This window comes from Phyllobates terribilis, unplaced genomic scaffold (genome assembly GCF_046119375.1).
Source record: "Phyllobates terribilis strain yellow unplaced genomic scaffold, ASM4611937v1 Scaffold_5__5_contigs__length_657084704, whole genome shotgun sequence".
Taxonomy (NCBI): domain Eukaryota; kingdom Metazoa; phylum Chordata; class Amphibia; order Anura; family Dendrobatidae; genus Phyllobates; species Phyllobates terribilis.
This window is the reverse complement of record NW_027362765.1, coordinates 136,805,481-136,831,496: the sequence shown is the minus strand read 5'-3', so window position 1 is coordinate 136,831,496 and position 26,016 is coordinate 136,805,481. Positions and strand designations below refer to the sequence as shown.

At 43.4% G+C, this 26,016-nt stretch overlaps 1 protein-coding gene across 2 annotated transcripts; it reads left to right on the top strand.

The window, feature by feature from the left end:
- Nucleotides 1-2,044: 2,044 nt before the first annotated feature.
- On the top strand, nucleotides 2,045-24,609 carry STX16 (syntaxin 16). Of its 2 annotated transcripts, none has more exons than XM_073683051.1 (8): nucleotides 2,045-2,379; nucleotides 11,833-11,940; nucleotides 13,295-13,435; nucleotides 13,511-13,673; nucleotides 13,919-14,010; nucleotides 17,738-17,881; nucleotides 18,483-18,563; nucleotides 21,838-24,609. In XM_073683051.1, the coding sequence occupies exons 1-8, from the start codon at nucleotides 2,254-2,256 to the stop codon at nucleotides 21,940-21,942; spliced, it is 960 nt and encodes a 319-aa protein (XP_073539152.1). In that variant the 5' UTR covers nucleotides 2,045-2,253; the 3' UTR covers nucleotides 21,943-24,609. The 2 variants fall into 2 exon arrangements, with proteins under 2 accessions (XP_073539152.1, XP_073539154.1); XM_073683053.1 differs by having other exon boundaries at nucleotides 2,046-2,334.
- Nucleotides 24,610-26,016: the final 1,407 nt, after the last annotated feature.

Sequence of the window (26,016 nt, the reverse complement as noted above, 5' to 3'; positions counted from 1 at the left end):
TGTCCTCCATGTTTAGTGTGGGGGCTGTCACTCTCTACCTGTCCTCCATGTGTAGTGTGGGGTCTGTCACTCTCTACCTGTCCTCCATGTGTAGAGTGGGGTCTGTCACTCTCTACCTGTCCTCCATGTGTAGAGTGGGGTCTGTCACTCTCTACCTGTCCTCCATGTGTAGAGTGGGGTCTGTCACTCTCTATCTGCCCTCCATGTGTAGAGTGGGGTCTGTCACTCTATACCTGTCCTCCATGTGTAGAGTGGGGTCTGACACTCTCTACTTGTCCTCCATGTGTAGTGTGGGGTCTGTCACTCTCTACCTGTCATCCATATGTAATGCAGGGGCTCTCACTCTCTCCCTGTCCTCCATGTGTAGTGTGGAGTCTGTCACTCTCTACCTGTTCTCCATGTGTAGTGTGGGGTCTGTCACTCTCTATCTGCCCTCCATGTGTAGTGCGGAGTCTGTCACTCTCTATCTGCCCTCCATGTGTAGTGCGGAGTCTGTCACTCTCTACCTGTCCTCCATGTGTAGTGTGGGATCTGTCGCTCTCTACCTGTCCTCCATGTGTAGTGTGGGGTCTGTCACTCTCTACCTGTCCTCCATGTGTAGTGTGGGGTCTGTCACTCTCTACCTGTCCTCCATGTGTAGTGTGGGGTCTGTCACTCTCTACCTGTCCTCCATGTGTAGTGTGGGGTCTGTCACTCTCTCCCTGTCCTCCATGTGTAGCGTGGGGTCTGTCACTCTCTACCTGTCCTCCATGTGTAGTGTGAGGTCTGTCACTCTTTACCTGTCCTCTATGTGAAGTGTGAGGTCTGTCACTCTCTACCTGTCCTCCATGTGTAGTGTGGGGTCTGTCACTCTCTACCTGTCCTCCATGTGTAGTGTGGGGTCTGTCACTCTCTACCTGTCCTCCATGTGTAGTGTGGGGTCTGTCACTCTCTACCTGTCCTCCATGTGTAGTGTGGGGTCTGTCACTCTCTACCTGTCCTCCATGTGTAGTGTGGGGTCTGTCACTCTCTACCTGTCCTCCATGTGTAGTGTGGGGTCTGTCACTCTCTACCTGTCCTCTATGTGAAGTGTGAGGTCTGTCACTCTCTACCTGTCCTTCATGTGTAGTGTGGGGTCTGTCACTGTCTACCTGTCCTCCATGTGTAGTTTGGGGTCTGTCACTCTCTACCTGTCCTTCATATCAGCAAGCTTCAAAAAAGCCCTGTGGCTTTAGAAAGTCATTCCTGCAATATGAGCTGCCAAAATTAGATCACTTTAAGGGTATAACCGCCAGTAAGGGCTTAATAACCAAGCATTATGGTGGCAGTGTAATAATATAACTCAGACAAATTGGGGTTTGCCCCAAAAGAACCCTCACTAGCACCCCTAAAACGTAACTTTGATTATTATTTAAAAAGCGGGGTAAATGGATATTTATACAATTTGTCCCTACACTGCCTAGATGATGCTAATTATGTATAAAGGCGTTAGCCAAGATTATCTAATGGTGACATCTCCGGGTTTCAACTCTATTGGCGAGATAGGACAATTATTTTTACAGCACAAGCAGCGTCATCAGTGGTTGGGACAATAGCTAGAATGCTATTAACCATTTACCCGCTTTTTAAATAATAATAAACATTAGGATTTAGGGCTTGCTAGTGAGGGTCCTTTTTGGCATCCCCAATTTGTCTGAATTAAATATATGTATCCCTTCCAAGTCCTTAATGTCCGTTTTATATATTTCCAGTGTAATATTAATAACAAGACCTTGAAAAAAACAAACATTCTAATAATGGCGTGAGCCACCTGTCACCAAGGGTTAAAGGGGAAACGTGAATGTAGAGCCACAGCAGCGCCAGCACTCACCAGCCACTGACAGACACCTGTCACTTCCAGCAGCCAATCAGGGACAAAGGGCGTGGTTTAATGGTTTAATCACAAGAGGTTAGATCGTATTTATTCTAATACGTCTCCTTCCTCAGTCATTTTGCTATTGCCTATAGATAAGACGTCCAAAGCACACGGTCTACAAGAAAATGGCGGCTGTAGTTTTGTCTGCCGGAAGTCTGGGGCATTATTCCCACTCACTCCCCGGTTCTGGCGGAATTGGCGGACGTGTTTCCCCGGTTGAGGTTCCTGGCGGAAGTGCTGGGATGCGGGCTGTCGGTGCCGTGGTGTCCGGCGGCGGGTGTAGTAGGCCGAGTGGCCGGAGTGTGTGAGCGGCGGGTACCGGGCGGGAGGGTTAGTGGCCCGTGGGGCCGGCTGGGAACATGGCCACTCGCCGCCTGACCGACGCCTTCTTATTATTGCGGAACAATGCCGCCCATAACCGGCACATTCTGGCCGAGCAAGTGAGTAACCCCGGCCGCCCGGGGAGTGCGCAGAGCCGCGGAGCGGTGAGTCCCGGCCCCGGGGTGTGACGGCAACATAGAGCCCCGTGTAGTGTGTGACCGGGGGAGGGTGTAATCTGCCCATTTATGTAATGTGTGACCGGGGGAGGGTGTGATCTGCCCATTTATGTAATGTGTGACCGGGGGAGGGTGTGATCTGCCCATTTATGTAATGTGTGACCGGGGGAGGGTGTGATCTGCCCATTTATGTAATGTGTGACCGGGGGAGGGTGTGATCTGCCCATTTATGTAATGTGTGACCGGGGGAGGGTGTGATCTGCCCATTTATGTAATGTGTGACCGGGGGAGGGTGTGATCTGCCCATTTATGTAATGTGTGACCGGGGGAGGGTGTGATCTGCCCATTTATGTAATGTGTGACCGGGGGAGGGTGTGATATGCCCATTTATGTAATGTGTGACCTGCCCACCCGTGTAGTGTGACCAGGGGAGGTGTGTGACCTGCCCACCCATGTAATGTCATGTACTGTGTATAATGGATATCCCCTATATATGAGTAATAACCTGTGTATAATACTGTACTGTGCAGAAGTTTTAGACAGGTGTGTACAAGGCTGCAGAGTAAGAATGTTATCAGAAATAGAAGTGTTAATAATTTGTTTTAAATTTCCAATACAAAGTGAATGAACAAAGAGAAATCTAATATCAGATGAATATTTGGTGTGACCGCCCTTTGCCTTCAATACAACATCAGTTCTTCTAGTTACACTTGCATACAGTCTTTGAATGAACTCTGCAGGGAGGTTTTTCCAAACATCTTGGAGAACCAACCACAGATCTTCTGTTTCTTCCTGCAATGCCAGACAGACTCAATAATTCTGAGATCAGGGCTCTGGGACTGTATCATCACTTCCAGGACTCCTTGTTCTCCTTTATGCGAAGGATACTTCTTAGGCCACGTTCACATGGTCAGTATTTGATCAGTATTTTACCTCAGTATTTGTAAGCTAAAACCAAGAGTGTGCTGAAAATACAGAATTTATGCCCATGTTTCTATTATACTTTTCCTCTGACTGTTCCTCACCTGGTTTTGGCTTATAAATACTGATGTAAAACACTGATCAAATACTGAACGTGGCCTTAAAGGGGTTGTCCACTACTAGGACAACCGCTTCTCTATCTGAATGTTTTGCGCCGATAAAATAAAAACACATACTTATCGCCGAAAAATAAATTCGGAGCCAACTAGTTTCCTCCCTGATGTTGTTGCATGAAGCATTTGTATCTGCCTGTATTTCTCAGCTTTGAGGATACCATTATTATTACTGACCAAATCCCCTACTCCATTTGCTGAAAATTAGCCTCAAACTTGCCAGGACCCTCCACTTATTCTGCAGCAGGGCAATGACCCCCAAACACACAGCCAATATCATTAAGAAAAATCGTCAGTGAAAAGAACAAGGAGTCCTGGCGGTGATAATATGGCCCTCCAGAGCCCTGATCTCGGCATCATCCAGTCTGTCTGGGATTCCATGAAGAGACAGAAGGATTTGCACAGGTGACATCCACAGAAGATCTGGGTTTAGTTCTCCAAGATATTGGAACAACCTCCATGCTGAGTTCCTTCAAAGACTGTGTACAAGTGTAACTAGAAGAATAGATGCTGTTTTGAAGGCAAAGGGCAGTCACACCAAATATTGATATGATTTAGATTTCTCTTTTGTTCATTCACTTTTCATTTTGTTAATTGATAAAAACTATTAACTCATTTTAAAGCATTCTCTTCAGCATTATTTCCACACTTGTCTTAAGACTTTTGCGTAGTACTGTATATATCACCTGTATAAAGGGAGACGATGTACGGTACATAATCTACACTACTCACAAAAAGTTAGGGGTATTTGGCGATCGGGCGAAATTTATGGAAAACTTAAAATATCACTGTTGCGTCAACATTTTATCATGAAAGTAGGGCATTTAAGTAGAAGTGTGCAATCAGGGCTGTGGAGTCGGTATAAAATGGACCGACTCCAACTCCTAAAATATATAATAAATTGGGTACAGTAGTTCAATGCAGTTTGTGGGGAATATTTTTTCATAAGAATTTGGGAAAGTTGTGAAATGTCCTATAAATGTCTGTCCTATTCCTGATCTAAGGGTCTAGACTTTTAGCTGAGATGAATCTGTGCTACAGTAAATTTATCACTTAAACATGAGCCATGGATGAGGGAGTCGGAGTCATGGAAATTGAGGAGTCGGAGGTTTGGCTTACTGACTCCACAGCCCTGCGTGCGATCATGATTTCCTCGTCTCAAACAATTTATTGAAGCAAACGCCAACAACAGTGGTGGCTAAGTCCCCCCTACCCCCCCCCCCCCCCCCAAAAAAAAAATGTCAGTGTCTCAATAACTTGTCATGTCTCCTTGAGCATGTCTCGTGCTTTTCACAAGTGGAGTTATTGTATGCTGTGGCATGGCATCCTACTCTTATTGAAGCGTGGCCCTCAGGTCATTGAGGTTCTGGGGTACAGAGTTATGAGCCTCTACGTGGTGACTCAGCTGATCCCACAGGGTTTCTATAGGATTCAGGTCTGGAGAAAGTGCAGGCTGCTCCATGTGATGTACCCCTTTTCCAGCAGCCATTCCCTAATGATGCGACCTCAATGAGCTGGAGCATTATCGCCCATGAAGATGAAATTAGGCCTGTTTTGTTTGTACAGAGGCACAATGACTACATTAATGAAGTTATTCAAGTAGTAGGGGCTTGTCACTGTACCATTCACAAAGTGTAGGGCAGTTCTGTACTGACTAGACACACCTGCCCACACTGTAACACCAACCAAAGGCTCGTCCGGTGACCACAGTGGCTGATGCATAAAGCTCTCCTTGACGTCTCCAACATTGTTGACCGCCATCATTTCTGCTCAGTGTGAATAAGCTTTCATCAGTGGACAGCACTTGAGGCCCACTGGTCCTCACTCCCTGGACCATGCAAGATGATGACCCCCTGTGCCTGGTGGTGTGGTCAGATACCCTTGGTCAGACTGCGCTGATGTAAAGGGTTTTGAATGGTCTGACATGACACTTGGATGCCACTCACCCTCCCATACATGTGCCTGGAGTTGTGTGGCATTTATCATCCGGTTCAGAAGGGCATTGTTCACAATGAAGCGGTCATCAGTTTGGAATATGGCCAAAGGACGTCCACTTCTCTGCCTTTCTGTGACTCTTCCACTCTCTCTGTGTCTCTGCTGATGACACTCTAAGCTCTGCGGCCATTTCTGTGTGAGAACATCCTGCTTGAAGCCTAATAATGGCGAGGTACTGGTCATCAATTGTTAGGTGTTGTTTGGGTCTCATGATGTCCATATGTGAACAGCATGATGAGGAGGACTGTTTAATACCAATTCTCATTGAACCCCGAAACTTATTGGGCGATTCATGGATCAAACACCTGTTGTGAATTTGCCATTAAGCTGCTTGTTAGAGAACAGCAAGTTGTGCAAAAGGTACTGAGACAGTGAACAGCTGGACATGTGCAGTCACAAGTTTAGAGAAGGTCACATTAAGTTCATCTGAAAAGGTTAGAGGGCATTTTAGGATCATCCTGAAATTTCCCCCGAAAGCCAAATATCCCTTTTTGTGAGTGGTGTATCTGGTCTGTATACAGGGAGCTGTCGCTGATATGCTGTATCTTTGTGCTGACATATATAATGCCTCCCTGTGTCTCAGGGTTGTCTTGCCTCCTCCTGGGCTGTTGATGGCGGGGTGGTCTGGTTACAGGCTTCCCCCCCCCGGGTGTCATGTTTGTTGCATGTGTCTCCAGTCTCTTGTCTATTTTCCCTTTCTTCTTCCATCTGCTGCTGACGTGTTCCCTTCTGGTCTGGGGCCTGGTGTAGGTGACAGACGCTGTGCATACATGACCTATACTGACTTGTACATTTCTGTTCCTTGCTCTGTTTTGCTGTCTGCTCTGAGGTATTACACTGCTGTGCTGTTCCAGAACTGTAGACAGTAGTGTTATAGTGCAGGATCCCACCCCAATATTTATCAGTGATGTATAGACCAGCGCTAGGTGTTGTCCTGCTGTAGACCAATAGATGACACTGGGTCTCCTCACAGACTCCATGGTGCTTTCTTTGGTTACTCTGGTGCCTTTTAACCATAAATCATATTCCTTCTGTGGGCTCTTTTTTTAGTGCATGCTTTTTTGAATAAAAATCACTTTTGCAATTGGGTTTCATTGAATATTGAATATGTTTGCCTTCTATAGCCTCTGTGTCTATTGTCGGCTGCAGAATGAGAAGCCATCAGTGAGCTCCTTCTGACTAGAGGAGTTGTAGTCTTTCTTCTGAGCTCCTCTCAGCTGATTTATGAAGAGTTGAGTTGAACGTTGTGGTCATAAACCAGCTGAGATGAACTTAGAAGAAGGAAGCGGAGTTATAAACTCCCATCAGAACGCGCTCACTGACAGATCCTTTAATAGCATTTTTATTAACATTCTGTTAAAGCTTTTGTACTAATCATCTTGTAAAGAATACAATAGTTGAATTTTGTTGACTGATCCACTTTAAAGGGTAATGTCTTATAGACACTATTGACCAGCTTGCATATAATGACTTCATATAAAGTTAAGTAGTTTAATGTATGTACACAGTGACCTATCGTGTACTGATTTTCGGGTTATATCCAGTATTATACTCCAGAGCTGCACTCACTATTCTGCTGGTGGAGTCACTGTGTACATACATTACATTACTAATCCTGTACTGATCCTGAGTTACATCCTGTATTATACTCCAGAGCTGCACTCACTATTCTGCTGGTGGAGTCACTGTGCACATACATTACATTACTTATCCTGCACTGATCCTGAGTTACATCCTGTATTCTACTCCAGAGCTGCACTCACTATTCTGCTGGTGGAGTCACTGTGTACATACATTACATTACTAATCCTGTACTGATCCTGAGTTACATCCAGTATTATACTCCAGAGCTGCACTCACTATTCTGCTGGTGGAGTCACTGTGTACATACATTACATTACTAATCCTGTACTGATCCTGAGTTACATCCTGTATTATACTCTAGAGCTGCACTCACTATTCTGCTGGTGGAGTCACTGTGCACATATATTACATTACTGATCCTGTATTGCAGCATATGTTATACTCCTGAGCTGCACTCACTATTCTGCAGCCTAAGATGTTAAAAAGGTTGTCCAGAGCTTTAATATTGATAGCCTTTCATTAGAATAAGGTCATCAATAAATAACCCGTGTGGGTCTGACACCCATCAGCGGTAAGTAGAGTAAGATTTGCACACTGTGTAGTGGCCGTTCTCCATTGAAGTGACTGTGATCTGCCAGTGTGCGGAGCTGCCCTTTCCTGGCTCTGTACAGTGCTTACAGATTGCCAGAAAACAGCTGATCAGTGAGGATGTCGGGTGTCATACCTGATCAGATCTGATATTGATGACTTATCGGAAGGCTAGTCTGCCATCAGCAAATCCGAGACTATCTTCTTTAATTTTCCCTGCTGGTTCGGTGTCTGCTCTTCACTTTGTGGCCATCTTTATATAACATACTGTACAATTATATGGTAGCGGCAAGCATCTGCCCCATACCCCTTATATTAAAGCAACCACTCAGCTTTTAGAGAGGTGTCTGCCAACAAGCTCGATAGAAAAGCATGGATCCACCACGCTGCTGCCCTGTATAAGAGCTCCTATCTGGGACAGTGACTACAGCTCTGTTCACATCCTGATTCACAAGGACAGATGCCATTCATATATATTGGGGTCAATCAGTTTATTTAGAGGGGCTTCATGCAGAGGAGAAGCAGTCTATGACGGGGGCTCTTATGCAGTGTGAATATAGCCTGAGAACTATCAACAGAAGGACATTTGCCATCCAACCAGTTGTGAGATGCCAAGTGACGTGGTCCTATGTATGATGACTTACAATCGTCTTCACCTTCCTTTCCCATTGGATCTATAGTTGTGAAATCTGTAGTCTTTACCAGCTTTGTGTTTTCTTTTTCTTATACGCTTTTTTTTTTGCCTTTCCACTTATTTGTCCCAAGGGTATCAGGTCCTGTGCCCACGGCCTGTCCTGAGAAGGGTGGGGAAATATCCGAAACCTGCAAGTCGCTGTTAATAGATCTGTCATTATGCGTCTCACTATGAGCGCACAATGGTGACCTTTTGTGAATCAGCCGTGCACCTTAACTCTTAAACGACCAAGCTTTTGTTAACTCATCGCCTTTTTTTTCCATCGGCATAGCCAAGCTAGGGCTATTTTTTTTTGCTGAATCTGTTGAATTATTCAGTGGCACCATTTCAGGATACATAAAACGTATCAGATAACTTTTATTGAAGCATTTTTCTCATTATCTCAAATGGGTAAAATTACAAACTGCTTGTATAAAAAAGTAACTTTGCAATTTACCGTACATGTTATTAAAAATTCTCTCTAGTCTCAAGAATGGAGCCATTTTTAATTGTATTGATCATTGCTCGTTACCGGCCACCGCTGCAGTCTATATGCAGTGCTTACAAGCTTTTTCTAATAGAACTTGTAAGCACTGATCTGAAGCTGGCCGGATGGCTGGAGTTGACTGTTCGATTTCGGCTACCTTTTGTTCCATTGCACTCCTCCCTTACTGTAGTGGCAATATATATAGATACATACATATACACAATGGTCCAAACTGTCAATTTATCAGAATATATATATATATATATATATATATATATATATATATATATATATATATATATATATATATATATATATATATATATATATATATATATATATATATATATATATATACACGAGAGATTTATCTATTTTTTTTTTTTTTTTTTTTTACACAAAAAAAAAAAACACTTAAAGAAATAATTTATTTTTGTGTCTGCATGTTCTAAGTTGGCTTTTTCATTGGGGGAGCTGTCATGTCCGTTTTTTTTTCTCGTAGCACGGGCCGCAAAACGCCCCGCACACTGATGACACACGGATGGCCAGGTACATGTGATACTGATGGGGCACACGGTTGCCACACGTAACAGACACACGGACACGGATCTCTCCAGTACTGTTTTTTTCCAGTACCGAAAATATCCGGACTTGTGAAAGAGGTCTAACAGCGAGTGGGGCTGAGCTACGTCCACTGCTTTTGACCTGTTAAATTCAGCTGTCAATCTCTGACAGTGGCATTTACAGCATGTGGCCTGGAGCGTGCTCTTCCATGTGCCTATCTGCTACCTTATGATGCATTCGCGGGCTGCTGATGGATTGACATGACAGCCCCATCCATTCCCTTTATGTTCTTCTATGAAACGTGATTTTACCTTGTATTGCAGTATATTGAATAGTCGATCGAATGTTCACAAGTTCAAGTCCCCTAAGGGGACTGAAACCGAAGCAAAATAAATAAAAATACAATACAAAAATACTCCAATCACCTTTCCTCCCCTCCCACCAATTAAACATACAGATGTTAAAAAATATACATATTTGGGATTGCCAAAAATAAATAAAAGTTAAATCAAACGTAAAGAGAAAAAAAGTAGCAATGGCAGAATTGAGCATTTTTGGTCACTACCACCCCCCCAAAAAAAAAAAAAAAAAAAAAAAAAAAAAAAATTCAATAGAAAGCAATCAAATTGTATCTACCCCAAAATGGCATCAATAAAAACTTCAGCTCGCCACACAAAAAAAAAATAAGGCATCACACTATTCCATCAACCAAAAAATGAAAACGTTACTGGTTTCGGGAAAAAAAGTGAAAAAAAATGTATATTCCGAGCTTTAAAAATTGTTAGTTTTGGTATCACTGTAATCGTACTGATCTGGAAAATCAGTCTGCCAGATTATTTGTACTGAACAATGACCGCTATGAAAACAGACCAAAAAACAATTGCGGAAATGCGTTTGTTTTTTCCTGCAATTTCACTGCAGTTGGAATTTTTTATTCCAGTTTTCCAATACGTTGCATGGTACAATGAATGGTGTCTGCAAAAGAACAAACCCTTATACGGCTATTTCGATGGAAAAATAAGTTATAGCTCTAGGAAAAAAGGAAGGAAAAAGTGAAAAATTGGCCGGTCCTTAAGAGGTTAAAGCAGCACTCTGGCCTTTTTTTATCCCCTTCTTTGGCCATAGGTAATATGTGCACAGTGAGTGTATTAAAGTAGTCACCCATCCTGTCTCTTCGCGTTCCCAGAGATTCTCTGGTCCCCCTCTTCATCCTGTGTCCACAGTACTGACTGGCTTGTTCTGAGTTTACACTTATAGTCTTACATTGAGAAAGCAGCTGGTCAGTCAAAGCTGTTTTTACCTGGTGCATAAGAGGACTGGACAAGTACTGGAAATTAGAGATGCAGGACGGGTCAGTATTTGAGTGCACATTACCTATGAATGGGCCATGGTCAATCATGTGCACTACCTCTCTGTTCACGCAGGGACTTTCTTGTGATCAATGGGGGTCCCAGATGTCTCACCCCCAATGATCGTACATTTATCACCTGTCATGTGGACATGATGATCCTTCATACAGATGTCTTGCTTAAAATTCTTGTTCTCTTTGCGTTATCAGTTTATAGGCAAGCTGTGAGATGACCAGTATGGCCAGAGGGGAAGACAGTTTGCCAGGCTCCTGAATGGCGCTCTGCCAGGGCGGCTCAATGGATTGCACTGTTTCCTTGCAGCACTGGGATCATGGGAAATATACTGATCGGTCACCAGACGTCCTGGGAAATGGACCTTAGTGTGTTTAAAGCGGCCCACAATCTGTAGATATGCTGATGCTTTATAATCGATGGGCAAAGCCTGGTCAGTGTGCCATTCAGGACTCGAGGTAAGATGGGTGACCCCTTCTGTGGACCGTGAATTGTTACTCTGCTTACCAAGATTTGGGGGAAACTCTGATCATTCTGCATGGAAAATCAAAGCTTTCTCTCTCTGCCTAAGAATCAGTAGTGTCGGTGATTGCTATTAATCAGCATTGATGATCTGTGTTCTGTCTCTCTCTTGTGCCACCGCCTGCACCCACTGAATGCCCATCCAGGAGCTCGATGAGGTACAGTCTCCCCCACCTAATTCTATTTTGGCTGTTTCATTTTCCATTGTAATTGATATTCTATCTGATCTCCCAGGGTTTGTTTATCATCTGTAACCATGGAAGATCATAGGTCTGCCTAGGACCTGCATACACAAAAATAGTCTATTTTTATTCATAGATTTGCATCATTCTTTCCATTAAATTCATTATAGCAAATCCAGTGGGTTTGTAATGATCTATAAATAGACTTCCATTGCTATTGTGTCTTCCATTTTTACAGGGTTATGGCTGAGCTGATTAGTCAGGGTCCATCAGATCTACATATGTTAGGGCAGCCAGTGTGGACGTGACGTACGTCAGGAGGTTGCTGTCAGGCTTTTTGTGTGGCCATACATTACTCCCCATGCTTGACCATGTCCTCTTGTTTTATTAGTTGGCAGATGATCGTATGGCCTTGGTGTCAGACATCAGTCTGGACCCAGAAGCCGCCATCGGAGTCACCAGACGACTGTCTCCAAAATGGGTGGATGGAGTGCAAGAAGTAAGATACAAACGATCACCTATGGTTCAAGGAGACGGTTAACAAAGCTCAAAAATCATCATCACTTATCCGCAATATATTTCCAGCAAATATAAATCCGACTACTGATCTGCTCCAGTATATGTTAAGCAGACTGACAGCCAATATGATATTGCAAGGTTGTCACCCAGCTTTCCTTGGCAACTGAGTGGTTGGGTCTGCAGCCATACGGCCAGGAATCCGAACCCAAGGAAAGGTGGGTGACAGAGGGCGGTGATGACAGCCTGTCAGGTTACTGGAATCTAATGTTAAAGGGAAGATATGATCAGAAAATGACCTACGGTTTAAATGTATTTTTTTTTTTTTTTTTTTTTTTTTTTTTTTTCATATCACAAACTATTAAAGATAAAAAATGAGAAATCATGCAGTTTCCATACTGGCCACTGGGGCTGTTTTAGACTCTTAACTTCCTGTTTCAGGAAATTCACATGTACATTAGGCACAATGAACAGTCACATATTATATGGAAGCCTCTAATGAGCGTGTGCAAAGGTCATTGTGAAGAGAGGGCGAGCTGTGACATCGCCTACTGCAATTGTTGGATCCTGTGTTATCAGCTGTGTATAGAGGTGTCACCTGTTTTCGTAATCCTGCCTGACAAAACTACTGAAAACTCTGCCTGCAAAGACAAAGTATGGGCCGGATTCATCAAAACTTGTATACTAGTATTCTGGCGTAAAAAGCTTTGATTGAAAAGTCGTATCATTTTGGTGCAACTCGAGGCTGCGCTAAAATTTTGCGACTTTTGGGATTCTCACAACCCAGCCCAGCTCCAAAAAAGTGGGTGGACCTGTGGCAGGACGAGCGGCGGCATTCACTACACCATACATCTTACTCCAGCAGGGACTGGAGTAGGATTTGTGTCAAGGCACACACTGAGGTGCATGACACTTGTCAGACGCTCCTGATTCATAAAGAGCCATGCACTTCTTCATGAATCAGGCGCATTTGACCCAGCACACTTCATCAAATCTGGCGTGGACAATGTCTGTCTTGATGAATCAGGGACCTATGAGTTAAAAAAAAAAAAAAAAAGCTCCCATGACCAGTGTAAGAATTGCAAGATTACTAATTTTATTATTTTTTTTTTTTAATAAAGATGATATGAAGAAAAAAGTCAATATTGTTTTTTTCTTGTTAAATGTCAAGGTCATGTAACCATTTTTTTTTTTTTTTTTTTCTTAAAGGGGTTGTACACCCCCATTAAATGATAACGTTCAGGCTGCCACCACTAGAGGGAGCAGTCTGTGTGCTGTTATTGTTGTGTTCCATGTATAACCAGTATGCAGTAAGCCCCTAACACTTTGTGCCCCAGATCCAGTATGACGTCACACGTATCAAACAGAAGATGAAGGAACTGGCCAGCCTACATGACAAGCACCTAAACCGACCTACGCTAGATGACAGCACAGAAGAGGAGCACGCCATTGAAATCACCACCCAGGAGGTCACGCAGGTACAGGACAGGATTGTCACACACAGGCGTATACCCCCCTGTTCTCCTGTTCTCACCGGGCGCATTGTCTTGTAGATGTTCCACCGGTGTCAGAGGGCAGTGCAGGCCTTACAGAGCCGAGCGAGGAACTGCACCGAACAGGAGGAGCGTGTGTTACGTAATGTGGTCTCCTCGCTGGCACAGTCTCTTCAGGACCTCTCCACAAACTTCAGACATGCCCAGTCTGATTATCTCAAAAGTAAGAGCTGCTAGGAGGATCTGAGCCTCACGTAGAGTCGGATCATTAGGGCGCAGTCAGACGACCCTATAAATGCAAGGACTGGCCGGCAGGTCTTCCAGCCTGAGCGTGACAACTTCATATATGAAGCTGTCACGCTTGGGTTGAGAGAACCGCCAGCCAGTCCATGCATTTCGGTCTGATTTATATGGTCGCCCTAATTATCGGCGGGATTCCAGTTTAACCTCTTTTTTTTTCCCTTGCAGGAATAAAGAATCGGGAAGAAAGATCAAAGCATTTCTTTGACACCTCTGTCCCCCTCATGGACGATGGAGAGGACAATACGTTATATGATAGGGTAAGGGCCATCTTGTGCCACATTGAGAATTATGTTTTCTTTTTGGGGTATTTAAAGGGAATCTGTCACCAGATTTCACAGTACTAATTATAGATATTATTAAATAGCTCTTGGACCTGACGAGGCTGGTGTACTTACTTTGAAAATCCCTGATGGTACATCTAGAAAATCCTTACTGAAAGTTTTCCAGCCGGATATTAGCATGAACATAAGGCCGGCTAGGTCTGGAATCATAAAGTGTTAATTTTAAGATCCGGATTACACCGTCATTCTGACATGGATTCGAAGCAAGAACCCCAGACCTATCTGGTCCAAAGGATCTATGTAATAATATATACAGATAGAGACAAATCCATTTTAACCCTGAATACACAATTTTAAAATGTTCTTTTTTTTTTTTTTTTTAACCCCACAAGGACCAGGGTGTTCGTTTTAAGTGACCAGACACCACTTGATAATTGTCCACTCATGGTCATTTAACATTTTATTATTTTTTTAGTTTATTTGCTGTCCTACGAAATGTTTACATTTTGTACACTGAGCTGGCTGCTTATCACAGGCATCTAGCCTTTACTCTTATCACTGCGGTTATTCAGAGAAAACATGGTTTGGAACAGGCCGAGCGGCCATCTTGGCTGGGCCCCACCGGATGTTCCCGACCTAAATCCCACTTCTATATTTCCCTATAGATGATCAGATGGGGGAGAAGCTTGAGGGACAGCATGAATTGCCCAATGGGTTCCCTTTAAGTCGAGTGTGAATAAAAAAAAATATCTATGCATATGTAATCTTTTTTGTCAATTTTTTAACCACTTCGCACCAGAGCCTGTTTTTGCCTTTGTGACCGGGCCAATTTTTTCAATTCTGACCACTGTCACTTTATGACGTAATTACTCTGGAACGCTTCAACGGATTCCCCTAATTCTGAGATTGTTTTTTCGTGACATATTGTAATTCATGATTGTGGTAAAATTTCTTCGATATCACTTGCGTTTATTTGTGAAAAAATTGGAAATTTGGCTAAAATTTTTCAATTTTTCAATTTTCAAACTTTGAATTTTCATGCCCTTAAATCAGAGCGATATGTCACACAAAATAGTTAATAAATAACATTTCCCACATGTCTACTTTACATCAGCACAATTTTGGAACCAACATATTTTTTTTATTGGGTAGCTATAAGGGTTAAAAGTTGACCAGCGATTTCTCATTTTTCCAACAAAATTTGCAAAAACATTTTTTTAGGGACCACATCTTATTTGAAGTGACTTTGAGGGGCCTTTATGACAGAAAATACGCAAAAGTGACACCATTCTAAAAACTGCACCCCTCAAGGTGCTCAAAACCACATTCAAGAAGTTTATTAACCCTTCAGGTGCTTCACGGGAATTTTTGGAATGTGGAAGAAAGCAATGAACATTTAACTTTTTTTCACAAAAATGTTACTTTTAGACACAATTTTTGTATTTTCACAAGAGTAACAGGAAAAATGGAATACACAATTTGCAGTGCAATTTCTCCTGAGCACGCTGATACTCCCATATGTCAGGGAAAACCACTGTTTGGGCGCACGGCATGGTTCGGAAGGGAAGGAGCGCCATTAGACTTTTTGAATGTAAAATTTGTTTGAATAATTAGCGGACGCCATGTTGCATTTGGGGAGCCCCTGATGTGCCTAAACAGTGGAAACCCCCCACAAGTGACACCATTTTGGAAACTAGACCCTTTAGGGAACTTAGCTAGATGTGTGGTGAGCACCTTGCACCCCCAGGTGCTTCACAGAAGTTTATAATATTGAGGCGTAAAAATAAAGTTTTCACATTTTTCCCACAAAAAATGTTTTTCATCCCCTAATTTAGCATTATCATAAGGATAACAGGAGAAATTGCACCATGAAATTTGTTGTGCAATTTCTCATTACAGGGAATCTTCCGTCATGGGTTCCGTCTGAATCACGTATTTCAGAGATTTACACGGAAACTCTGGTGTAAGCGCTTAGCGCAGAGCACAGGATAAATGTGAGCAGAGCCATACTGCGATCTTTGAAAGACATAATAAACAAATCAGTAGCAGGTGAAGAATTGGTTTTATTTATTTTTTATGCTGTTCCTCGTGCGGTGTAAGTGATGAGATTACTTTATTCTTCGGGTCAGTGCGATTACAGAGATACCAGATTTATATCGGGTTTTTATGACTGACAGCTGTCACACACTAAAAGACTCTTTTTTTTGCAAAATCTAGTTTTTGCATCGCCATATTTTGAGAGCTGTAATTTTTCCATATTTCGGCCGACAGAGTCATGTGATGGCTTGTTTTTTGCGGGACGAGTTGACATTTTTATTGGTACCATTTTTGGGTACGTAACATTTTTTGATGGCTTTCTATTCCGTTTTTTGGGAGGTAAAATGAACAAAAAACAACAATTCAGGAATTGTTTTTTGAGGTTTTTTTTTATGCCGTTCTGCGTGTGGTAAAAGTGATAAGGCAGCGTTATTCTTCGGGTCAGTACGTTTACAGCGATACTACACTTACTGTATATTTTTTTTTTTTATGTTTTGGCGCTTTTACACAACAATTTTATAGAAAAAATATTTTTTTTACATCGCTTTATTCTGAGAGCAATAACTTTTTTATTTATCGGCTGATGGAGCTGTATGGTGGCTTTTTTTTTTTTTTTGCGGAACAAGATGACCTTTTCAGCGGTACCATTTTTATTTCCATTTTGCTTTTTGATCGCATTTTATTCCACTTTTTGTTTGGCGATATGATGAAAAGCATCGTTTTTTGCTACGTTTTTTATTTATTTTTATTATGGTGTGCACAGAAGCAGTTAATTAGTGTGACAGTTTTATAGATCGGGTTGTTTCGGACGCGGCGATACCAAATATGTGTACTTTTTTTATGTTTTTGCATAAATATACGGATTTATTGGTTTAATATTTTATTTATTTTTATTTTGTGATTTTTTTTTTTTTAACAGTTTGAAAACATTTTTTAGACTTTTTTTTTTTTTTACATTTTTACTTAGTCCTGAATGGGACATTAATTTTTATTTTTCTAATCACTGTTCTCATGCAATGCAATAGACATGTATTGCATTGCATGAGAGCTCTGCTGACAGTGTAAAACTGTCATTATCTCCTGCTAGACTTCAGCTGCAGGCTGAGCCTAGCAGGACACCGTACATGGCAGACCCGGAGGCGGTCATGTGACCTCCGGCTGCCATGACAACGGCAAGTCCTCTCAGACATCAGGGGGCCGTCGGAGAGGTAAGTGGACGACCCCCTCTCCTCTCACTATCTTCTAAATGCCGTGATCACTATAGATTGCGTCATCTAGAAGATAGCAAAGGGTTAACATCATTGGGACCTGATCCAATCAGGTCCCGATGATGTCCCCTGTCAGAGCTGTCGCTCTGCACTGCACCCGCAGCGCTTGCAGGACCTTGGGGTACCTGAGGGCTGCGGGACCACCGACCGTTTATAAACGTCGCCGCTGCACAGAGCCCAGGCAGCGCCGACGTTTATGTACAGTGGGCGGTCGGGAAGCGGTTAAATACATAATTGCTCCAAGGGGATGTACATGACATCATTACTTAACTTTCTCAGTGTCACTGAGGTATTCATATGAAGAACTAATTATAGGTGAATATATAGCCCCTGTGATCCTATGCAGGGCTGATCCCCCGCTGATGAGACTTGAGACGTGTCTTCTGTTTGATGCCCAGGGTTTTACAGATGACCAGCTGGTTCTAGTACAGCAGAATACACTAATGGTGGAGGAGCGGGAACGGGAGATCCGTCAGATTGTACAGTCCATCTCTGACCTGAATGAGGTCTTCAGGGAGCTGGCGACCATGGTGGTGGAACAGGTATCTCACAATTTTTCCTGCTGTCTTATGAGGTTCATACACATTGGCTCAAAATTTAAAGGGGTTATGCAGAACTATTTTATTTATTTTTTTTAACTTTGCTAACTACCTGCCTGTTGTGCCCTGTGCCGATCTCTGCCGACACAGAGGGGTCACAGACTGCTCTTGCCGGCAATTCGGCAGCTTCTGCTCTGTTGACAGAGCTGCAGCTTCTCATTCGCTCTGCACTGTTGATGGTCATGCTGATTGACAGCCGGCTCCCTTCTGCCTAACTGCGGGGAGCAGACTGTAATAAGCATGACACCGGCAGTCGTGCCTCATCGGCAGAGCAGCCCAGAAGAGGAAGAACTGCTCTGAAGACATGGAGCAGCTAAATTACTGGCAGGAACGGTCGGAGACCGCTCTGAGCCACAGGCAGGTAGTTGCCTCTGTTAGCCACTACCTACCTGTTAGTTTTTAGGCCCATAGTAAATCAAAATAAATAGTCCTGGATAACCCCTTTAATGAAATGGATGATTTTTTTCCAAAAGGATTGTTTGTGACTATTCGTGACACTTGCCATTTCCTTATTTCTCCTAAACTTATTCTTGTTTTGTTATAGGGCACAGTTCTTGACAGGATTGACTACAATGTTGAGCAGTCCTGTGTTAAAACCGAGGAGGGGTTAAAACATTTGCAGAAGGTGAGTGCCTCTCCAGTGAGTGTATTCCCTTGTAGTATTCTGAGACGACACAACTTGTAGTTTCTTCCTTTTGCTCTTTTACTTTCTTACTTATTTCACTCGGAAAAGTCTATGCAGCACGGGAAGGCAGTGGATTGTATAGCACAAAACTTACCCTGTCCTCCTCTGTGCTTACAGTGGCCAATGCTCAGTGGTTGCTGCTTCTAGTGGGATTTTTATTTACTGTACATCAGGGGTCTTCAGTAAAAGTACAGCTCCCAGCATACCTAACAATTGTGGGAACCATAACCTTTATATGTTTCTATTAATGTAGCTATAGGAGGATTGTATACATTATTGACACGGTTTTTGGATACATATGCAAGCATTAATCCATTTTTTTACTTTTAATACCTATGATGGCTCCTATAATACAGTACAGACCAAAAGTTTGGACACACCTTCTCATTTAAAGATTATTCTGTATTTTCATGACTTTGAAAATTGTACATTCACACTGAAGCCATCAAAACTATGAATTAACACATGTGGAATTATAAGGCTATGTGCCCACGATGCAGAAATGCTCAGGTTTTTTTCCTGAGCTTTTCTGCATCTCCCTGGCAGAAAAAAACACATGCGGATTGTACATGCTTTTTCCTGCCAGGGACATGCGGAAGTGAAGCGTTCTTCACATGCATTTCCGCATGCAGCTTGACAAGCGCTTTCTAAGCGATTAGCATCACTTGGAAAGTACTTGACAACTTGGTCACACTATATAAATCCATGCAACCGGCATGGATTTATATAGTGTGACCCGAGAGAATGTCAAAAAATAAATATATACTTACCCTCCGATGGCCCGCGCTGCCTTGCTTCGCTCGGTCCCGGCTGCCGGCAGCGGTACACTGAAGGACCTGCCGACGTCAGCGTCGCGTGACCCGTCACATGACTCTGACGTCAGCGCAGGTCCTTCATTCCATCGCGAAGTGCGGGGGAACAAGGAGGAGCGCAGCACGGACCGCCAGAAGGTAAGTATATATTTATTTTTTATTTTATTCTTTTTTTACAGCTTTTTTAATGGTACCTGGGTGTGGATGAGACTCTCCTCTCCTCTACACTCGGGTACCATCCGCACATTAGAACGTGCCAATTACGCAAGTACAGATGCAGTCTTGCGGAATTGGCGCGTTCTAATGCAAGTCAATGGCGGCGAAAACGCAGCATTTCCGCAAAATAATTGGTAGTGCTGCGTTTTTTTCCGCAATGATAATCCGCAGCGGAAATTTCCGCAGCATGTGCAAAGCACATGCGGATTATCATTGGGGGACATGGCAGGCCTTCTAACGTGCGTTTTTAATGCGTTTCTGCAGCGTTTTTGCCGCTGCGGAAACGCTTAAAAAACGCATCGTGGGCACACAGGCTTAACAAAAAAGTATGAAACAACTGAAAATATGTCTTAGATTCTAGGTTCTTCAAAGTAGCCACCTTTTGCTTTGATGACTGCTTTGCACACTCTTGGCATTCTCTTGATGAGCTTCAAGAGATAGTCACCGGAAATGGTCCAACAATCTTGAAGGAGTTCCCAGAGATGCTTAGCACTTGTTGGCCCTTTTGCCTTCACTCTGCGGTCCAGCTCACCCCAAACCATCTCGATTGGGTTCAGGTCTGGTGATTGTGGAGGCCAGGTCATCTGGCGTAGCACCCCATCACTCTCATTCTTGGTCAAATAGCCCTTACACAGCCTGGAGATGTGTTTGGGGTCATTGTCCTGTTGAAAAATAAATGATGGTCCAACTAAACGCAAACCGGATGGAATAGCATGCCGCTGCAATATGCTGTGGTAGCCATGCTGGTTCAGTATGCCTTAAATTTTGAATAAATCCCCAACAATGTCACCAGCAAAGCACCCCCACACCATCACACCTCCTCCTCCATGCTTCACGGTGGGAACCAGGCATGTAGAGTCCATCCGTTCACCTTTTCTGCGTCGCACAAAGACACAGTGGTTGGAACCAAAGATCTCAAATTTGGACTCATCAGACCAAAGCAGAGATTTCCACTGGTCTAATGTCCATTCCTTGTGTTCTTTAGCCCAAACAAGTCTCTTCTGCTTGTTGCCTGTCCTTAGCAGTGGTTTCCTAGCTGCTATTTTACCATGAAGGCCTGCTGCACAAAGTCTCCTCTTAACAGTTGTTGAAGAGATGTGTATGCTGCTAGAACTCTGTGGCATTGACCTGGTCTCTAATCTGAGCTGATGTTAACCTGCGATTTCTGAGGCTGGTGACTCGGATAAATTTATCCTCAGAAGCAGAGGTGACTCTTGGTCTTCCTTTCCTGGGGCGGTCCTCATGTGAGTCAGTTTCTTTGTAGCGCTTGATGGTTTTTGCAACCGCACTTGGGGACACTTTCAAAGTTTTCCCAATTTTTCGGACTGACTGACCTTCATTTCTTAATGATGGCCACTTGTTTTTCTTTACTTAGCTGCTTTTTTCTTGCCATAATACAAATTCTAACAGTCTATTCAGTAGGACTATCAGCTGTGTATCCACCAGACTTCTGCACAACACAACTGATGGTCCCAACCCCATTTATAAGGCAAGAAATCCCACTTATTAAACCTGACAGGGCACACCTGTGAAGTGAAAACCATTTCCGGTGACTACCTCTTGAAGCTCATCAAGAGAATGCCAAGAGTGTGCAAAGCAGTCATCAAAGCAAAAGGTGGCTACTTTGAAGAACCTAGAATATAAGACATATTTTCAGTTGTTTCACACTTTTTTGTTAAGTATATAATTTCACATGTGTTAATTCATAGTTTTGATGCCTTCAGTGTGAACGTACAATTTTCATAGTCATGAAAATACAGAAAAATCTTTAAATGAGGTGTGTCCAAACTTTTGGTCTGTACTGTATATTGCAACACTACTGTATTGTGCTAGTCAAGCAGGGCGTAGTAGGCACCTAGACATGGCGAGACTGGGGGCACCCACTTAGGTCCGGTGGTCGCTATTGATCGTAGCATCTGAGGGGTTAAACAGCCTGGGTTGGAGCTATCTTCGATCCTGGGTTCACAGCTGGATTTTGGCTTTATAATACTATTAATGTTCTGCTATGGCGGCAGAATAGCCATCAGTGTGCTGTCCTATGGCGGATGACAGTAACTACATACAATCTGCGCCATTGACTACGCAGAGCAGGAAGGGAATAAACCCCCTTTCTATGAGGTGAGAAGCCCCCCACATGTCATTGTTTTGTACTTCTCTTCACCCCGTGTTGTCTTCTTGTTTTGCAGGCGGAGCAGTACCAGAAGAAGAACCGCAAGATGCTCGTCATATTAATTCTGTTTGTCCTTGTGATTGTCCTAATCGTTGTGCTCATTGGTGTGAAGTCTAAGTAGGTCATCTTCAGTTCCTTTCTGTTAGTTCGGACACTCCTGTGATTTCAGAGGGTTATTTTTTTTCCCCCTCGTGCCTTCCCATGTGTTCATAAAAATCATTATTTTTTTTAATTATTTTTTCTGCCGAGGAGCTGAAGTCATTTTTAACACTGAAGGAGATCATCGAAAAACTCAATGTCTCTTTGACTTGGTTGTTGTGATTTCTGACCATTAGCGGGGTTTTCATAAAATGGACTATGGACCAAAGCAATGACGGTGGGCTAAAACTTTGCACAATCTGCTTGAAAAAAAAACACTATTGTTTGGCCTGACGTCTGGAGCAGATGGAAGGTTTTTGTGGGTGCAGCCTGAGGCCTGACCTATAGGGAACGCTGGGTCAGCGGTGGTATCTAATCTGACCTAGTTTGCTGGGGGGGGGTTCTTTCTCTGATGTAACAGTGATCTTGGGACCCTCCTTTGCATCCTGTTGGTTATCTGCACGTTGGACTGGAATGAAGGATCCCAAAGCTGTGGTGTCAAGGTGGGCAGGCTCGCAATATAGCTGCCATCACTACAAAGACACAGCAAACTGTTAAGTTCTACATCGCACCGACTTGTCCCGTTTGGACTTAATTGAAGTGTTTGTCAGAGATGCTGGTGGCAGCGCTACTCTGAATCTTGTAGGCCCCTTGGCCTAGGTGGGATTAATACTCCTGCACCCCTCCCTACTTGGCCACTTTTCTACCTGTACCAGTTGCAGAATCTGGGACTTTTATAGTCAATAGCAAACACCCATCTCTAGGAAGACCAACCTGACAGACTCCTATTAAAGGAGTATTTTCCCTTTTCAAAGGGATCAACCCTGGGACCTCCGGATCCTGAGAAGGAAAGTCAATGCTTCTTCAGTGCTGCATGCCCTTAGTTTTTTTCCTTGCACGGCGGTCACCCAACTGTGCAAGAAGCTGTAGCTGCCTCTATTCACCTGAAGGAACCCCTGCTATCAATGGGAAAAACTGTGAGGTCTCCGGATCGGTGGGGGTCCCAGAGATTAGACTCTCCAAGGGTCATGCAATGATTGCATATTGTAGCGATAATTTACCAGACTTTTATGTAAATTATGCAAATCAATTTGCAGGACCTGGTCCTGTTCCATGTCAGTAATTCATGGTCGCTGGACTGGAACCCTGAGAACTGCCTCTATTTGACACCATCCGTGACTCTTCTTTTGATTAGCCAGGTTGATGTGGCGTCATCCTTGTGGCATGAACACGTGATGTCACACCAGGCCGGCCATCGAAAAGGAGTCATGGATGTCAAGTAGGAGGTGGTCCCAAGGCTCTCATCCAATGGCTAAAGACTTGGTCTGGTGAATCAATTCGCACCGACTCTATTGTCTATCATTTATTGATATTTTTTATTTGCTTCCTGTTTGCATCCATAGGATGAAAACCTGTTTTTACGTAGTACTGCTCACACAGGTGCAGGATTTTTTTTTCAAGGCACCATTGTTGTCATACATTTGAAATAGTCTGTCATCGGATTGATTCCCTTCAAAGGGAATCAGTCAGCAGTTTTTTGCTATTTAATCTAAGAACTGCATAATATAGGGCAAGAGGGCCTGATTCCAGGGATGTGTCGCTTATTGGGCTGTGTGCTGTAGTTGCAATACAATCAGTGTTTTATCAGCAGGAGATGATCACTGCAGGACTAGGTGTCACATGCAGGGCAGTCAGGCTGATCTGTGTGACCCCACCCCCACCACTGATTGGCAGCTTGCTGACAGTGTACACAGGAAACTGCCAATCAGTGGTGTGGGCGGGGTTATCCATAGCTCAGCATTCAGAGCACTGCTAAATCTACAGCAGAGAAAACAGGGATTCTATCAAAACTACACCAAGCATCCCAGTGAGTGATACATTGCTGGAATTGGGGTATCTTGCCCTGTATTTTGCTGCTCTCGGATTACATAGCAAAAGCCTGCTGACGACAAATTCCCTTGAAAAAATAAATAAATAATATGAATGAAATAACAGAATACGATAACCATTGGATCACACTGAAGTCAAATTAAAACCCACAATGCCCCGATTTATCATGTCTGGAGTTTTGCACACCAGTTTTGATGAAATGTGCGCTGGAGTAAGGTGCCCCTTAATTGATTTGGCACGTCTCTCAGCTGCCGTGCACCACTGCAGGGACTGGAGTACAGTACTATAATTCTGATGCCTTTATCGCCCTCTTTCCGCCAAGCTCTGGCAAGTTTTCAAAGAATTGTTGGAGGTGGCATAAAAATGTTAAAACTTCATGTTCAGCTTCAAACAGTTTTACTCTAATATTCTGCTGTAATCGGTGGAGCCAAATTATACAATAAATTTACAAAACCTTTCATTATCTACTGATATAGCGTTTCCGGTCTAGATTGACCAGCCTGATGGCTCATTCACTATTTGGCACTAACGTGAAGATGAGGACGTACCCTGGTAGCTGTCAGCCTGGCATTGAGGACTGCCAGCCCTGGCGTGGTCCCTGACCCTCTGCCTGCCACTAGCATTAGCTTCTAGAATTAGTCAAACTTGTGACAGTTGTGATACATTGTAAATACGATGATATATAAGAGTTGTATTATTATTTATCGTGAGCCGGACTCGGACAGTCGTCGCTTTTTTTTTTGCGTTTCACTGTCATTTTCCACATCTGCTCTTTGTAGCTGCAAATCATAAAACCCAAAAATTGTGACACCCATTTCTGGATCAGTTTGTAGCTTTACCCGTAAAGGTGGTGATGAGATGTCTGTATATTTGTAATTTATAAGACTGTAAGTATTGAGGGGGGTAACAAGCCTATTTTATTGGGAAAAGCTGCTGCTGTATGTTCCATGTAAGATAATGTACATGATGAAGTGCCCTGCGGAGTGCATGTCCCTAATGTTCGCGATCATATTGGTGGGATCATTCTCGGAGCCCCTTCTTTTATCATCCCGTTTATTTCTCTCATTAAACTGTTGGAGTGATTGTCTATCATGTCAGCGTGTATTTTCTCTTACCGTCGGTCCATGGTGCAGGTGCTGCGCCGCAGTTTGTGGAAATCTGTAGTATGTACAAGCACTTTAACACCAATATCCAATGATTAAATATAGATTAAAATTGGTAAAGTGAATGACATCATCACCTGTCAAGTAATGGGATCTATTTGGCAGCAAGCGAACAGTCTTTTCTTGAAGTAGATATGTTATCATCGGGGAAAAATGAACAAAGGGGTAAGGATGAGGCCACTTTGACCAAATTGTGATGGTCAGAACATTTACCAAGCAGAAGCTCATGTGGCGTGTTCCAGTATTCAGTGGTTGGGACCCACCAGAAGTGACCAACAATAAGGGTAATGGGTGCTCAAGGCTCATCCATCCTTGTGGGAATGATGGCTGCCGACCTCTCTAGTCCCATGGAAAAGCTACGGTAGCATAAACTGCTGAGAAAGTAATTCTGACTATGATGGGAAGATGCCGACCGAGTTCCCATGCTGACCCATCTCCACTGCCAAAAGCGCCAATATTGGGCATGATGTCTTCAGAACTGGACCCCGGAGCAATGAAACCAGATGTCTGGACTGATGAATTACACTTTTTAGGTGGATGACTGGGTGCAGAAGAGTTGACAGCAGGGGCACTATGAGAAGAGGACAAGCTGGAGGTGGCAGCATGATGATCTGCTGGGAAGCCTCAGTCCCTAGCATTTATGTAGAATTTTCTTTGACATGTACCACCTAACTCCTGACCAAGTCACCCCTCCATGGCATTGGTATTTTGTAAATTCATGACCTCTTTCAGTTGGTTATACCCCTGCCACAATGAAGAAATCACATGTGGTAGTAGAACACGGCACTCCTGAAAGCAGGTACACAAGTAGGAGCCAAATCCGTAGTATAATATCTATGAAGAACTTGGCACTCTGATGTAGAACAAAGGTGATTTATCTACAATCCAGTGAACATATGACGTTTTGGTCTCAGTTGAGACCTCCAGGTCTCCTATGGACGCCATACCTCTAGTGGTATTCCCACTCTCTAGTTGCACTGTATCCTGTGTATAATTTCATCATT

What these genes read in the sequence shown, in the direction of transcription:
- STX16 (XM_073683051.1), top strand. Translation starts at nt 2,254, where the DNA reads ATGGCCACTCGCCGCCTGACCGACGCCTTCTTATTATTGCGGAACAAT. An exon ending in CCACCCAGGAGGTCACGCAG is followed by an intron (nt 13,436 to 13,510) that starts GTACAGGACAGG and finishes ATTGTCTTGTAG; the next exon opens with ATGTTCCACCGGTGTCAGAG. An exon ending in ACAATACGTTATATGATAGG is followed by an intron (nt 14,011 to 17,737) that starts GTAAGGGCCATC and finishes TTTGATGCCCAG; the next exon opens with GGTTTTACAGATGACCAGCT.